The sequence below is a fragment of the Euphorbia lathyris genome, chromosome 3 (genome assembly GCF_963576675.1).
Source record: "Euphorbia lathyris chromosome 3, ddEupLath1.1, whole genome shotgun sequence".
Taxonomy (NCBI): Eukaryota; Viridiplantae; Streptophyta; class Magnoliopsida; order Malpighiales; family Euphorbiaceae; genus Euphorbia; species Euphorbia lathyris.
In genome coordinates this window covers 18971737-18987881 of record NC_088912.1, presented here as the reverse complement: position 1 = coordinate 18987881, position 16145 = coordinate 18971737, and the positions used below count along the sequence as shown (strand labels likewise).

The 16145-nt window shown below is 33.4% G+C and overlaps 1 protein-coding gene across 1 annotated transcript; it reads left to right on the top strand.

Annotated features, from left to right (window-relative positions):
* Window positions 1-9938: 9938 nt before the first annotated feature.
* LOC136224693 (serine carboxypeptidase-like 51) lies at window positions 9939-15200 on the top strand. Its single transcript, XM_066013098.1, has 13 exons — window positions 9939-10105; window positions 10211-10305; window positions 10402-10509; window positions 10860-11100; window positions 11189-11232; window positions 11313-11380; window positions 11664-11769; window positions 11863-12053; window positions 12176-12245; window positions 12368-12418; window positions 13162-13214; window positions 13368-13500; window positions 15037-15200. Exons 1-13 carry the CDS (start codon window positions 9973-9975, stop codon window positions 15145-15147), a joined length of 1404 nt encoding a protein of 467 aa, XP_065869170.1. The 5' UTR covers window positions 9939-9972; the 3' UTR covers window positions 15148-15200.
* The last annotated feature ends 945 nt before the right edge of the window (window positions 15201-16145 follow it).

The following is a 16145-nucleotide window of genomic DNA, read 5'->3' as shown; positions in this document are numbered from 1 at the left end:
TTCTTATCTTCTGATTTTTCTTTCTCTTTGGCTTCAAAGTTTTTCATAGAGATTTCATGGGTCAGCAGGGATCCGATCAGCTCATCATATTTATAGGTAGTCAAGTCTTGGGCTTCTTCTATAGCTATTTTCTTTGCTTGCCAGCTCTTAGGCAGACTTCTCAGAATTTTCTCCATCTGTTCTTCTTCAGGGAAGTTCTTTCCAAGCCTTTTTAGCTCGTTTATAATGTTTGTGAATCTTGCGTTCATTTCTGAGATGTCTTCATTCTCATTCATCTCAAACATCTCGTAGAGTCTCATATGTTGATTGACTTTAGACTCATTAACTTTGCTTGTGCCTTCATAGGTTACTTCAAGCTTCTTCCAAATCTCATGTGCTGACTCACAACCTGAAATCTTATTGTATTCTGCAGCATCTAACGCACAGTGAAGCATATTTATAGCCGAAGCATTATTTTGTAATTTTCTGAGGTCATCCTCTGTCCACTCAGCCTCACTTTTAACAATTTTCTCATTGTTAACAGTTTTGTATGGCACATGTGGACCTTGAACAATTGCAAGCCATGCACTCATTTTTGTGGCTTGTATAAAGTTCTTCATCCTATTCTTCCAGAATGTATAGTTTGACCCAAAGAATAGAGGAGGTCTGGTGATTGATAATCCTTCTGGGAGTATCTGTGTTGTTTGGTTTCCTGGAAGAAACCGAGTGCTATTCTCACCCATTTTAAGGGATTAGCTCAAGATTGTTAGATCTTTGAGTAGAGAGCTTAGGCTCTGATACCACTTGTTGGTCCCTAGTAATTAGTTCCAAAGGGGGGGGGGGGTTAGGAACTAATATAACTTTTTCACGTTTAGTAATGCTGTCTAGAAGTTACTTTAGGAGTTTGTTAACTCAGCTTTTGGTCAGCTTGGTGAGATATGTTTTAAGACAGCTTTAGTCAAATGTTGACTAAAGTTATTTTCTTGTAAGTTAGGAATTGACACTCTTGGAGGTCAACTTCTAACTCAGCACCACTTATTTACTCAAGGTCAGCTTTGGCAATTTATATGCTGAGTAAATAAAGCAAACAACACATGCAATATGAGAGAGAGTTTAGAAATTACTCAGTATCACTTATCCTGGTTCGGCCTCTCTGCCTACGTCCAGTCCCCAGAGTCCTCCGGGATTTTTGAATCCAATACTGAGCTCTTTAACGGTAGAGCACAAACCAATTACAATGCAGTTGAATATGCAAGAGTACCTTCCTCTATTCGTCTACTCAACTCCTACTAAGTGCTACAACCCAGCACCTAGATTTCTCTACCACTGAATGCTTACAACCAAGCACTCAGCTTAACACTCTCAATATTCCTATTGATCACAGACTTGTTCTTTTTCAACTAAAGAACACTTTACATGATTAGAAAACAATCAATCTAGCATTTACACAGAGAATAGAAAAGTTGGTGTAAGATCTTTTTGTATTTGAGTGCTATCAAGATTTTCTCTCTTTGTATTTTTCTCTTGATGCTTCAGTGATTATCCAAGGTACTTCATTGTCCTTTTATAGAAGGAAAACTGCAGATTTGGATCGTTTGAATTGTTGTTACCGTTAACACCAAAACGGCTCTTTTGGGGGACAAATTCTGGTCAGCTTCAGTCTGTTCCGCCATTCCCTTCCTCTGTTTTCTTCAGGCGTCAGGTTTTGTCTTATTGCACCAGACTTGTCTTTTTGCGCCAGTTGTCTTTTACCAATAATCCAATGTCCCATGTTTCTTGGAATTAGTCTTTTGTGTGTCTTCGAGGTTCTAATTATTGGTGGAGAGGATTGGCAGACTTTGTCTTGTAGTGAACGGATCCTTTATGCTGTCCTGACTGTCACTCAGCTTTATTCATTATCTTCGGATGTTCAACTTCTAAGATGAGTTCCTTCTTGGCCAGCTCCGTTCTGTTTAAACGCTTCTTAAGAAGTCTTCAAATTTAGTTAGCTTCGTTTTGCTTCTGAGTTCTTCTCCACTCAGCTTCCATTTTGTCATGCTGAGTTCCGTTCTACTCATCTTTGCTTGTGCTGACTTTTGTCCTGTCTTTACTTTACATATATATTTTTGCACTCAATATTGAACAAACACATTAGTACAGTTAAATCAAAGCATTTAAATTTAATTGTCTCTTAATCATGGATGATTTTGTCAAATCAAAATCTTGTGGAAAAGGTGTTTCAACACCATACTCATAGAAAACAAGCTAAAACAGCATACTAACCTTCAATTTGTGTCTATCACCTAGTATGCTTCCTAACTTGACTTGTTTTGCTTGAAAATGGAAGAAATTGGAACAGTTTTCTTGGGAGGGTGTTAGGGTATGAAAAAGGAAGGTTTGCTGAAGCTTTGGTCGAAATTGTGGCTGAATATCATAAGGATTGAGTTGTGCACATCCTTTTTAAAATGAAGAGGTGTATTTTGTCTTAATATTGGATGACACCTCGTGCTTGCTCACAAACCTCAAATTCAGACCTCCTAAAGTGTAAGTTAATCAATTTAGGATATATGAATTCATTCATTCATTTAAGTCCTAACTCAATTAACCAATCGTTACATCTTAAGGACACATTAATCGCCTACTAATTGCACGGCAATCGCATTATGCATATGAAAATTCTACTAACAATGAGATGAATCTAAAATATATGTATTCAATTATGAAAACATATATGAATGTGGGAAGACTCATATGTTAGGGTTTTAAGGATGTTACAAATTTTGACTTCTATATATTAACCTCATAATCCCGCTAAAAAAACTGAGTAGAATTTAACAATGATTAGTAGTTATAGTGTAGGTGTAAGGATGTATCTAATTCCGCCTTTGCGTATGGTGTAGGTGTTGCTTCTTCCCTCATGTGAGGCATCAAAAATCAAACTTCCATGGTCTCCTAAGAACACTTGGCAAACATCTATCTCCACAACATCACACATAGCTTTATCTTGATAAGCCCCAATGGTGAAAAATGTTGAAACACCTTTCCACATGATTTTGATTTGACAAAATTATTTAAGTTAATCCATGATTAAGGGGCGATTAAATTTAAGTGATTTGATTTAATTGTACTAATGTGTTTGTTCAATGTTGAGTATAATTATAAGTGAACAGAAATAAAAAGTACGATAGAATGAAGTCAGCATGAGGCACAGAAGCTGAGTAGAAAAGAACTCAGCATAATAGAAGAAAATCACATGGGACCAACAAAAAGAACCTTACACCAATGAGTAACTTGAAGCTCCTCCAACTTATTGACCCAACTAATGTGGTAAGCTCTATGGTATGGCTCGGGAACCAAACTAAACTTACTCAAGGCAACTCGAATAATTACATTCACTTGGCTCCCTCCACCCCCCCCCCCCCCCCGTCGATAACCACCTCACACTTTTTCCCACGAACTAACACACCGAGTTCTAAATAATTGATGTTGTGGGATATGCTCCTCTTCACTAGAAATTAGCATCCTCATCACCGAATACACATTATGCTCATCTCCATCACCCTCACATTGGTATCTTCATTTTGCCTCCACTCAACATCCTCCAACTCATCATCACAATAGAATCTATCTTCACCATCTTTATAAGGAGCCCCATATTGATTCCACTCTATATATTGAAGCTCATCCTCATCGTGATAGACCCCATCTTCGTCATCTTCATAAGCGGCCCCATGTTGGTTCCACTTAATATTCTGACGCTCATTATCATTATGGTAAAATTTATCATCTTCATCATAATCATTTTCATTCTCATGATGATAAAATTCACCATCCTCACATATGTCATCCTCAGAAGCGTTCTCTCTCTCGTCAACCCCATCCTCGAATTCACTATCATAATAGCGAAGTTCACCATTTCTCTCTAGCTCATTCTCAGATTGGTTCTCCTCCTCATCACTCTCCTCTTCTAGCTCGTCTTCTTCATGATCATACACAAATTCATTTCCCTCTTCGTCCATAGTCCATCCTTTCCCATGACCTCTCATTTCCTCCCACTTCTCCCTGAAGTTCAAGCTGGCTAATCCATTTGAATAGTTACCTGACTTGAATGACATGTTACACTTTGAACCACCAAGATCTATCCTATCACCACAGCCACCAATTTCCACACAATAAGTGATTTCATCATTCTCCTCAAAGGGATTTTCAAGCCCAAACTCACTCTCCCCTTCTTCAAGAATAATACCTTCACTTTTCTTAACCATACAAATGAAGTTATGCCTAAGAGGTATTTTATCAAACACATGGGGAGCACCCCTTTCAACATGAGTTTCCCTAATATCCTCACCTACAAACACTCCTTCCTCCTTATCCATACATAACTTCACATTCTCATTCACAATTTCATTATCAATAAACTCACAATGAAAATCTAATTCACAAACAACATCATAAGCATCCAATTCCTCCCTAGTAACAGGATTACCCACAACTTCAATATGAGAAATTGAAAGTTTAGGATTTACCTTTTCAATGTGTAATGGAGAAAATATTGGTGACGAATCTTTAGGAGGAACTTCCAAGGTTGGTCGGAAGGCATTTCGAATTTCTAGCTTGAGACTCTTACAAGATGCTCTCAACTTCCTCATTTATTCACCTTAATCCCGGTACCGCTCCCTAAGAGTCTCACTAAACCATCTCATGCTAGTTTCCATAACTCCGAGATGCTTATCTATAGGTTCTTTCGCTTCTAGGGGTGGAGCCTTCCTTTGTCTTCTTAATTTGGTTAAGAAATCTTATCATCTCTTGTTGGCAGCTTCTTTGGATTCTTGAGATGAACTTGGTTGAACCATTGTCGAAGAAGTCTCTATTAGGAAAACAATCTGCTCTGATACCAACTGATACGGATCGGTTTTGGGCGAGTTGATTTTAATCTTAAATCAACAAAGGGGGTTCTTCTCTAGCTAAACTAGAAGGAGTTAATACTGGGTTTCACGGACTAAATCTATAGAAAATAGAAATTCCCCATTGTTGAAGGTTAGAAAACTTAACAAAGCTTCAAAGAGAATACTATAATTTTTTATTCATAAAAAGTTACCCATCCTTACAAATAAGCAGGCTTATATATAATGTAAAAGACTAAAAGCCCTAGCTAGGGTTACAACATAATAGAAACTGATAGGGGTAGAATGGGGAGGAAATGGTCAAATGACATTTAGGTTATTAACCTTAAATAGCAAGACAGTAAATACATGAGTGGCAAAATAGTAAATTTCGAAAAGGGACAGAAAACTGAAAGAATTGTCTTAGGTTTGTTAGTGCATGAATTCACCTCACACGACATGTGAGTGAGCCCACACGAAGTGTGAGTCAAGCCACACGACGTGTGTCTGGTCTTCTGCCTCGGTGCGTGATCTCGCTCCTCCTAGTTCCCCGTGCCACCTCCACTAGAACTAGAACCCATTCCACACGACTTGTGGGAGGGCTCACATGTTGTTTGGGGCAGTTGTGCCCTTTTTCCCCGCGTGCTCATCCGTGCTTCGTTTCTCACTCGACTCCCTTCGCTCGGACTCGAACCCTTGAAGGAGATGCCTTGCATCAATATAACTGTTTATAGACGAGTCGACTAGTCTTATAGTCTAGGACATGTTGTCCACTTTTTTTTTTTTTAGTAGAAAAGGAAAAGAAAAACGAATAACAACAAACTACCCAGGAATTAGCCTAGGGAAGCTAACCCCAATCCTATCTTCTAAGAGAAGATGAGAGATGAAACTAGGGGAAACAGGAAGGGTAGTAACGCCTAACGTCCCTTCATGGCCCACCACCGCCAAGCGATCAGCAACACGATTCTGCTCTCTAAAAATGTGTCTGAACTCTACGAACTCAAAGGAGGAGCAAAGCCTTATAATAGCTTTGATGAGGTTGCGACTGTTAAGACCCATAGAATGATTCTCAGAAATCATTTTGATTGCTTCCAAATTATCAGACTCCACAGAGAGCCTCTTAACACCCAGCCTTTTAGCAAGATTGATTCCAGTAAGAATAGCCCAGAGCTCCGCAGAAAAGGAAGAACCCAACCCTAAATTCTGGGAGAACCCAGAAAGCCAGACGCCCCCTACATCTCTAAGCACACCTCCAGCCGCAATCTTACCGTTACTGAGGCAGGAACCATCAGTATTCAGCTTCACAACCCCCTCTCTTGGCCTGCTCCATCCCACGAGATGGACATCACAACACTGAGAGGCTCTGGCAAGGGACTCTCCTTTGAAACTATCGATAATAGAGAAAAGTTTTTTCGAGAAGAAATCAGCTAAGTTTGTCATAAAAACAGTTTTATCTCCAAAAATCTCCTCGTTTCTCCATTTCCAAACTTGGTGACAGATAATAGCAAAGAAAATGTCACCATGCTCCATGTATGGAAGCAACTTTCCTCTAACACCATCAGAGAACCAGTCGACCTCAGAATGTGCCATGAAGGAAGAGAAAATATGGTGTGGGAGAATTTTCCTCCAAACCTCTTTACTATTAGAGCAATCTCTAAGAGCATGGCACAAAGTCTCAACATGGCCTCTGCATCTACTGCAAGCTCCAGAATCAGCCAAGTGCCTTCTGTGCCTATCCGAATTAGTAAGAAGCCTGTCCTTAACGCCCAGCCACAGGAAACTCCTAATACGGAAAGGAACTTTAAGGGTCCAAATCGACTTCCACACATCCGAGGGAGGATCAGATCTAAAGAGAGAGAAAGCTTCAAAGGCCGATTTGCAAGAATAAACTCCATTGTTAGTCAGCGCCCAACAGTGCCTATCCAAGTCTTCCTCTTGATTACTCACCTTCACTCCCTGCATTCTAAGGAGAGTCTCAAGGCTAAAGAAAGTATCAAACTTTGACCAGATCCAGTCCCCTTCCGAGTCAACCACACCGGCAATCCTCCAGTTGCGTATATCACTAGGCGGGGGGGAAGAACACACCTCAATTAACGGTTTATCCCCAATCCAGTTATCAAACCAGAAACTAATGGACTTACCATTCCCCACCTCCAGGCCAACTCCCGAGCAGAACTCATCAAACACAGCACTAAGTCCTTTCCAGAGGAAGGAACAATTAGCAACTCTCTCTTTCGGGCCCCCGAAGATTTTGTCTTTCCGATACTTACCACAAAGGAGGCGAACCCAAAGAGAGGAGGGGTTTTGCCACATACACCAAAGGAGTTTCATTAATAAAACTTTATTATTGTCCTTTGCTTTCCTAATACCCAGGACATGTTGTCCATTTATATTCACTATTTGTTACTTTTTTAATCTTCATAATTTTTCCTTTTTTGTTAATAAATTTGGATTGTTTGGGGTCGGTTCGCTATGTCTCGTGCCAATATGGCTGGGATAAGTCGAGTTTTCCTTCAACTCAACTTTAACTAACTCCTCAAAATGACCGTTAACGACCTTAAAATGAAAATATTCAAGAATTAAAGTTGTTCAGAACGACATTTACCATGAAACCGCATTTTTATTTTCTAAAATTAGTTGGAGCTTTCTCTCTCTAAAAATTCTCCCTCCTAACCAAACAACCCATAAATGACCTAAAAACAAAAATTTTCATGAATTAAAGTTCTTTAGAATATCATTAACTCTTCGAGTTTTTTTATTTATTTTAAGGCTGTTAATGCTCGTTTTGAGATGTTGAGTGGTCACCGGTGTTAAAAAAGTGTAAAATTCAGTAATATTCAATGGTCACAATGTTAAAATGGGTAAAGTTAAATGACAATGAATGTAATTTACCCTAAATGAAATGTACAATCAATAAACAGTCATAAATAGTCTTGGCTTCACAGGAACCCACACTATCTTTTCTTTTTCTTTTTTCTTTTACAAAAAAGAAAAAGAAAGAAATTAAGTTGTAGTCTCCATATTTTAATACCTTTATATTAACTTTATAACTTTCCAAATATATTATTCTGTTATACATGAAAACAAAAACAAGTTTCTTGTTTTAATCTTTTTTCTAATAAAATATTATAACGATAAAAAAAAAGGGCGGCCCGGTCGCATTACGCGTCCCCGCTGAGCGAGGGTCCGGGAAGGGGTCCCACCACAAGGGTGTATTGGGGGCAAGCCTTCCCTTGCCAATTATAATTATAACGATAATTACTCTAATTATAATTATAATTATAATAATATAAATATTATATTTATCCTTCCCTATTGAATCTATTTCTTTTTCTTCTTCTTTCAGAAAATGGAAAAGCTATTTCTTCTTCCTCGATTGAATTTTGCATAACGCTCGACAAAATTTCTTCTAAACTTTGGATTTGTGAACATTCATTGTTTTCACCTGGATAATTCAATATTTGATTGACATCCGTTGGATTGTGGTAACCAAGATGCTCAATCATTCCCTCAAGTTCATGAATGTCTTTAGTGGTTGCTTCCTCTAAATTCGTTGTGACAGATTCATGAGAAGCCTATTTTTGGTATGATTTGAAACAACACTCCATATAAATTTATATAGTAATTCATTAGCTATGATACATTGAATATTCTTAACATAAATACAATGAACTTCCAAGTTTAATTAACTTATATAATGCACATTTAATTTTATTTGTTCATTGATTTTAGACAAAAACTTTATTTAAATTAGTAATTTAAAATTTATTTAAAAAAAATAAAATCACTTTATAAATTAATAATTATTAATTTATCGATTAATTAATAACTCTATAAATTAATAAAATTCTATGATCAAATGTGGAATACCCTCCCGGACTTCTGCTCCCTTTTAGCTAGAGATAATGCCATTGGTAGGGATATGTTTAGATTCTTTAAAGCTTTTTTTTTGTACTGGTTTCATATTTTTTCATTTCTTCATTTATATATCTTGGATCTTTGCCTTTTCGGGGGTGCCAACCTGGTTGGGATGTCCGTTGGGCTAGGTCTGTATTTCAATAAAAAAAATATTTCAAGTTTTATTAAAAAAAAAAACAATCTTTTACTTAAAATTAATTGCATTTCTTAATTAGTTTGCATTAACCTTAAAAGACATATATTGTGGAACAGAGAGGGTATTATTTACACTCAACTTCAATTTTTAACGGTATGACTAGTGGATTTTACACTTTTTAACACCAATAGCCACTCAACTTTAACTAACTCCTCAAAATGACCGTTAACGATCTTAAAATGAAAATATTCAAGAATTAAAGTTGTTCAGAACGACATTTACCATGAACCCGCATTTTTATTTTCTAAAATCACATTTTTTGAGCTTTCTCTCTCTAAAAATTCTCTCTCCTAACCAAACAACTCATACATGACCTAAAAACAAAAATTTTCATGAATTAAGTTGTTTAGAATATTATTAACTCTTCGAGTTTTTTTATTTTAAGGCCGTTAACGTTCATTTTGAGATGTTGAGTGATCAGCAGTGTTAAAAGTGTAAAATTCAGTAACATTCAATTATCACAGTGTTAAAATGGGTAAAGTTATGAATGTAATTTACCCTAAATGAAATGTACAATCAATAAACAGTCATAAATAGTCTTGGCTTCACAGGAACACACACTATCTTTTCTTTTTCTTTTACAAAAAAAAAAAAAAAGAAAGAAAGAAATTAAGTTGTAGTCTCCATATTTAATACCTATATATTCAGTGATGCTTATTTGGACTCTGAATGATCAAATGAATTTGGTTATTCACCATTAGATTCAAGTTAATTAAATTTAAGCATTAAGATGATTTGAATCTCCACCATAATACTAATAAACTTGAATCTAATGATGAATGACCAAATTCATTTGATCATTCAGAGTCCAGGTCAGCAGTACTGCCTTTATATTAACTTTAAAAACTTTCCAAATCTACTATTGCGTATACATGAAAACAAAAACAAGTTTCTTGTTTTAATGTTTTTTTTATAAATAAAATATTATAACGATAATTACTCTAATTATAATAATATAAATATTATATTTATCCTTCCCTATTGAATCTATTTCTGTTCCTTCTTCTTTGAGAAAAAATGGAAAAGCTATTTCTTCTTCTTCTCCTTCATTCTTTTCTGTTCTTGTTTTTTCTGCTTCAACAAGGAACACTCACAGCTGCCAAATACCAGGATCAATCTGAAGATTGGGGTTATGTTGAAGTCAGACCCAGTAAGTCTTCTTTTTATACAATTTAGTCCTCAAATCTCTTATCCCCAATACTGATTTTGATTTTATGAGTTAATTTTGGATTGTAATGGTAATTAAATAAAACAGAAGCACACATGTTTTGGTGGCTGTATAGAAGTCCATACAGAGTTGAAAATCCAGCAAAGCCATGGCCAATCATTCTTTGGTTGCAGGGTGGACCTGTAAGAAAAGAAATATTTATTTATCAAAATTCCAATTGCATTTTTCATTAATTATTATTATACTGATTATTTTCATTTTTTTTAAATTAAAAATAGGGAGCATCTGGTGTTGGTATAGGAAATTTTGAAGAGGTTGGACCACTTGATCTTAATCTAAAACCCAGAAACTCAACATGGTTGAAATTGGCTGATCTCCTATTTGTGGTAATTACTTCCGCCCGTTTGTTTCAACGGTTCCCGTTTGCTGTTTAGTGTTGCTGCTAGGTGTTTGTTGACAGTAGATATTATTTATTTTAAAAAAAAAAAAACAGGTGCTTTGGAATTTTACCAAACAATTTGCATTTCATGTTGTTTATTATTGAAAGTCAAAAAAACAGTTCTGAACAATGGAAACAAACGGACACTCCGTCTTTTTTTTTAATAGAACGTTATTTAAGAGAAATAAAATATATCTTGAAAGGAAATTATATGTTTACGATTAATTAAAAAAACTTAATTTTTTTTTCTAACTATTTTTCAAATTAATTCTGATTCTAATTTATTATTGTTACCAGGATAATCCAGTAGGTACAGGATACAGTTTTGTGGAGGAAACAAATTTATTTGTAAAAACAGATGTAGAAGCAGCAGCTGATTTAACAACATTATTACAAAATTTATTTAACAAAAATGATGCTATACAAAAAAGTCCTTTATATATAGTAGCAGAGTCTTATGGTGGAAAATATGCTGTAACTCTTGGATTATCCGCTTTAAAAGCTATACAATCTGGGAAATTGAAGGCTCAACTTGGAGGTAATTAATTAAATTCAAATTATCATTATCTTTTAATTAAATTCATAATTATGATTTACTATATTTGATTTTTTAAAAATATTTTCAGGAGTTGTATTGGGTGATACTTGGATCTCACCAGAAGATTTTGTGGTAATTATATATTAATTAGAGTTATTAATTTTTTTCTTTTATTTGCTGAGATTAAAATCTGAATAATGTATATATTATAGTTCTCATGGGGTCCTCTTCTCAAAGATGTCTCAAGGATTGATGACAATGGCCTACAAAAAGCAAACGAGTATTTTACTCTTCATTTCCTACTAAGGGTCGGTTTGGCTACTTGCTGTTTGCTGGTTCATGTTTCTGTTTGCTGTTTAGAAAATGCTGTTTTTTCAAAAAGCATAGATTTTCTGCTTTTATAAAAACTAATTTTCAGCTACAAACAGGAGATGTCTAACTAAACACCTCTAACTCTGCCTTTTAAAGTGAAAAGGCAAACATGAGGTGAAAAGCAGGTAACCAAACACCCCCTAATAATTAATACTTACAACTAATTATGTCTATAAAAAAAATTAAAACAGATTAGCGGAGGTAATTAAGCAGCAAATCAGCGACGGAAAGTATGAATCTGCGACGAATACTTGGTCGCAATTGGAAGGGGAAATTAGCAGTACCAGCAACTCAGTGGTAATTAATTAATTTAATTAATGTTATACTTAATATTTTTAATTTTCTTTGTTGCTAATTAAGATAATTAATTGAAATAATTTGTTATTTCAGGATTTTTATAATTTTTTATTGGATTCGGGAATGGATCCAGTATCAATGATAACAGAAGAAAAAACGAGGATAAAGAGATATATGAATTACTTGAGTTCTTCATCTCGAAATAGTGGTGGTATTAATGCTATTAATTCCTTAATGAATGGTGCTATTAAAAATAAGCTCAAGATTATCCCTCCTAATATCTCGTATGATTTCTTATTCTCCTTTTTAATATAATATTATTATTTTTTATTTTTTATATTAATTTAAATGAAAATAAACTTTAATTTTGTTATTATATTAAATTTTAATTTATTTGTTGTTACAGATGGGGAGGGCAATCAGATTATGTGTTCAGTAATTTAGCAGGTGATTTTATGAAACCAAGGATTAGTGAGGTAATTTAATTTTCATTATAAGTAAATAAAATGTATTTTCTCTTTATTCGTAATTTTTTAATTCAGAAATAAATTTAGAGTAGTTTTTATTTTTCATTCATTAATCCTTATTGTTTATGTAGGTCGATGAGCTCCTGGCTAAAGGGGTCAACGTCACTGTATATAATGGACAGGTATTATTATTATTATTATTATAAAAAGAATAATAATGGGTTTGGATTTTCTACATGTCTACCCATGTGCAATTACAATTACATTTTTTTTTTGTCTATATATTAGTTGTCATTAATTAAAATAATAATAAATGATTCTATTAATTAATTTCCATTTTAAAAATATGTATATGTGAATATATAAAAGGGACACTGTGTAAAAATACCTCTAACGTTTACAGTTATGAGTAATTTTACCCTTAACATCTAAAATTATACAATTTTACCCATAACGTTGACAAATAAGTCATCAAATTGTCTTTTCGGTCATGAATCTTGTCATTTGCAGTTCATAAGTGCGTTATTTTATTACTAATTAGTAACATGTCACAAACATATAATTAAACGAGAAAAAAATTTAAAAAATATATTGTATTTTGTACGAGATGGACACAAAAAATTCAAACATTTCGCCAAATTTAAAAACTATAATTTTCAATTCCATTATTAAATCATAAAAAAATATGATTTTTTTTAGAATCAACACATGTACAATTGATGCATAATAATGAACAAAATATTTGTATTTTATAATAATGTTTGAAATTGACCCAATTTATCAAGATTAGGGGGTAAAATTACACTATTTTAGACGTTAGAGGTAAAATTTACTTCTCACTGGAAACGTTATAGATATTTTTGCATTTTATTCCCGTATAAAATTCTGTAATATTAACAACTGTAATATTCCTTTTTCATTTTAGCTTGATTTGATTTGTGCAACCAAGGGGACTGAAGCATGGATTAAAAAACTCAAGTAAGGATATCTGCATTTTAATAAAAGAAAATTATTTTAATTAATCTTATCCCATAATTAATTAATTAAAGTATTTATTTATTCAATTTTGATTAGTAAATAAAATAATGGAATTTACATTGTTATTTAATATTTAATTAAATTAATTTTCAGGTGGGAAGGGCTTAGTGAATTTTTGAAGATGGAAAGAACACCATTGTACTGTGGTGTTGATATAGTGACAAGAGGATTCATCAAATCGTACAAGAATCTACACTTTTATTGGATTCTTAAAGCTGGCCATTTCGTAAGTTAAATAAACTTTAATTTATTTCAATCTCAATCATAAGTTATTTTTTTTTTAATGTCGGTAGTCATTTCATATGATAAAAACATAATTAAAAAATATCCATAATGGAGCTTTAATAAATAATCAAACCTTTAATCATGATTTGTGCCACTATCAATTTTCTTATCATGATGTGCATACTTAATAGGTTTATTACATTGTAAGCCTTTTATACTGTCCAAATTATTTTAGTGACCTCATGAATTTTTCAAATACAGAGTCACTAGTGAAACTAGGATTTTATAAATCGATCTATGATTGGTTTTTAACTATCAAGTTGATCTTCTAGTTCAATTAGTTTCATGACATGGTATCAGAACCTTTTAGAGTTAAGGAAAGATTTATAAAGTCCATCTCATTAGGAGTAAACAAATTCTTTTTGGCTTCTAACACACTTGCACCCTAAATTTAAAGTACTCAATTAATAGATATATTTAATGTTTTATAAATCAAACACTAAATTTTTAAAAGTTATACAAATTTTATCTTTTTATTTTTAATTATGAATTTTTTATACTTTTGATAGTCTTAAAAGTTGTTGATTTAGCCTAATAAACCGGCTAAAATGACATATTGAGCTATGAAGTTATTATATCATGCAAGTTCAGTTGTTAATAGTGCAATTGAAGTTCAGAAAGTTAAAAAAAATACTTTTAAAATCTAAAAAGACAATTAATTTTTCTGTCCAAATTAAAATGGCCTGTGATATATTTAGCGCAACTTAATATATATATATATATTGATCTATAATTTATTGTAAATATTAACTACTATTATGAAGTTAGATGTTCACTTCATATTAATATCCATTATACTCGCCACGTAAATATTAATTGGGTTTGAAACGTGCATACATGTTCATATGACTATTTCAACTAAACGTGATATAAGACAAATTGTGATTATTTCGTAACAGGTCTAAAACTTTAATAATTATAGATGTATTTACATAAAAGGAATTATTTGGATTTATTTTTATTGTCCTCTTGTTGTTGATATTTAAGTCAAAAAATTATTACATCTAAATAGGAGTATTTCCGAAAAGAAAATGATGAAAATATAGCATGTTTTTGTGTTGGATAAAATTTACAAAATTCATGCTAGTACAAACTAATAATGTTACAAGGAAGTCAATATTGTGTCAGTGATAAATAAATATACAGTGATGGAGATATTGATATGACAATCAAATGAAATAGACAAAACAATGTTTATTTCTGACAATAAAATCTATCTGATGAAATGTCCAGTAATTGTTTTTTTAATTTTATTTTTTTAAAAATTTATTAGATACCGATATTTGTTACTAAATTCATTATATAATTATCAGATTATTTATATTTAGAGAGTGATTTACGAGTTTCGAACCGAAAAATCAGATACATTAAAAACCAACTAGATTATCGGATTTTATTTGTCTAATTTTATATTTTATTTTGCATTAATATATTTTTTTCTTAAGATAAATATTAATTATGTAAAATTAATATGCAGGTACCAGTAGACCAACCCTGTATAGCATTAAACATGGTAGGGGCAATCACACAGTCACCAGCTGCAGCAACTTCTTCATCTATTGCTTTTTCTGCTTACAATAAAAGATAATTTGTGGCTGTAAATTATTTACTATATATTATATTATAAAAATAATTTTTTTTTTTTTTTTTTGAGAATAAAATAAATTGTTGAAAGAGTGTAGAAGTTGTACATTAAAACTAAACCAACAAGCAACACACAAATAATTGCGGATAAAGTTCTCAACTTCTGACACCTCATATAATATCTCTAAATTCTGCTAATGTCTCTTTTCAAATTATAATTTATTGAGAAGAGAAGAAATAATTGATCCATTTATTCTTCCAAGCTAATAATACAACTATAATTGTATCTTACTTATTAATTTAAATTTTTAATTCAAACGATTTCATATAATCAAGAGATTGGCTGGTTACGGCCTCCTCCAGCTCGCTTTAAACTGAATGTAGATACCTCTATTATCTCGGAGTTAGATCTGTTGGGTTTAGTGGCAGTGCTACGGGACTGCAACAACAAATTTTGTAGAGTTTTTTCCAAACTTGTGCGGGGTAATTTCTTGCCTTGTGCAGGGAAAGCTACGGGCATTCAGGGAAACTCCAAAGTAGCTTAACATAAAGGGAATGAACGGATGTCTTGTTAAAGCCAATGCAGAGGTGGTGGTTTTAGATGTTAATCAACCTGTCTTCATGTTTTATTACAGCCTTGTTCTTCATAATTGTAATAGATTGATTCATTCGCTTAATGATGTTAGTATCATTTTTGCTAGCCGTTCTGCGAATAGTGTTGCCTATGAACTTGCAAGGGCATCATATTCTATGTCAGGACTAATAGAGTGACATGCTAGTATTCCGGATTTCATTGTTCAAGCCTTAATTATCAGTTTAAATTTTTAGTTCAATTGGTTTCATGATATAGTCTCAGAGCTAGGGATGTAAACGGGGCGAGGCGGGGCGGGGATTTGGTTTCCCATCCCTGTCCCCGCCTAAACGGGAATTCCCCATCCCCGTCCCCGTCAACTAAATGGGGATAAAACTTGTCCCCGTCCCCGCCCCACGGGGATCCCCACG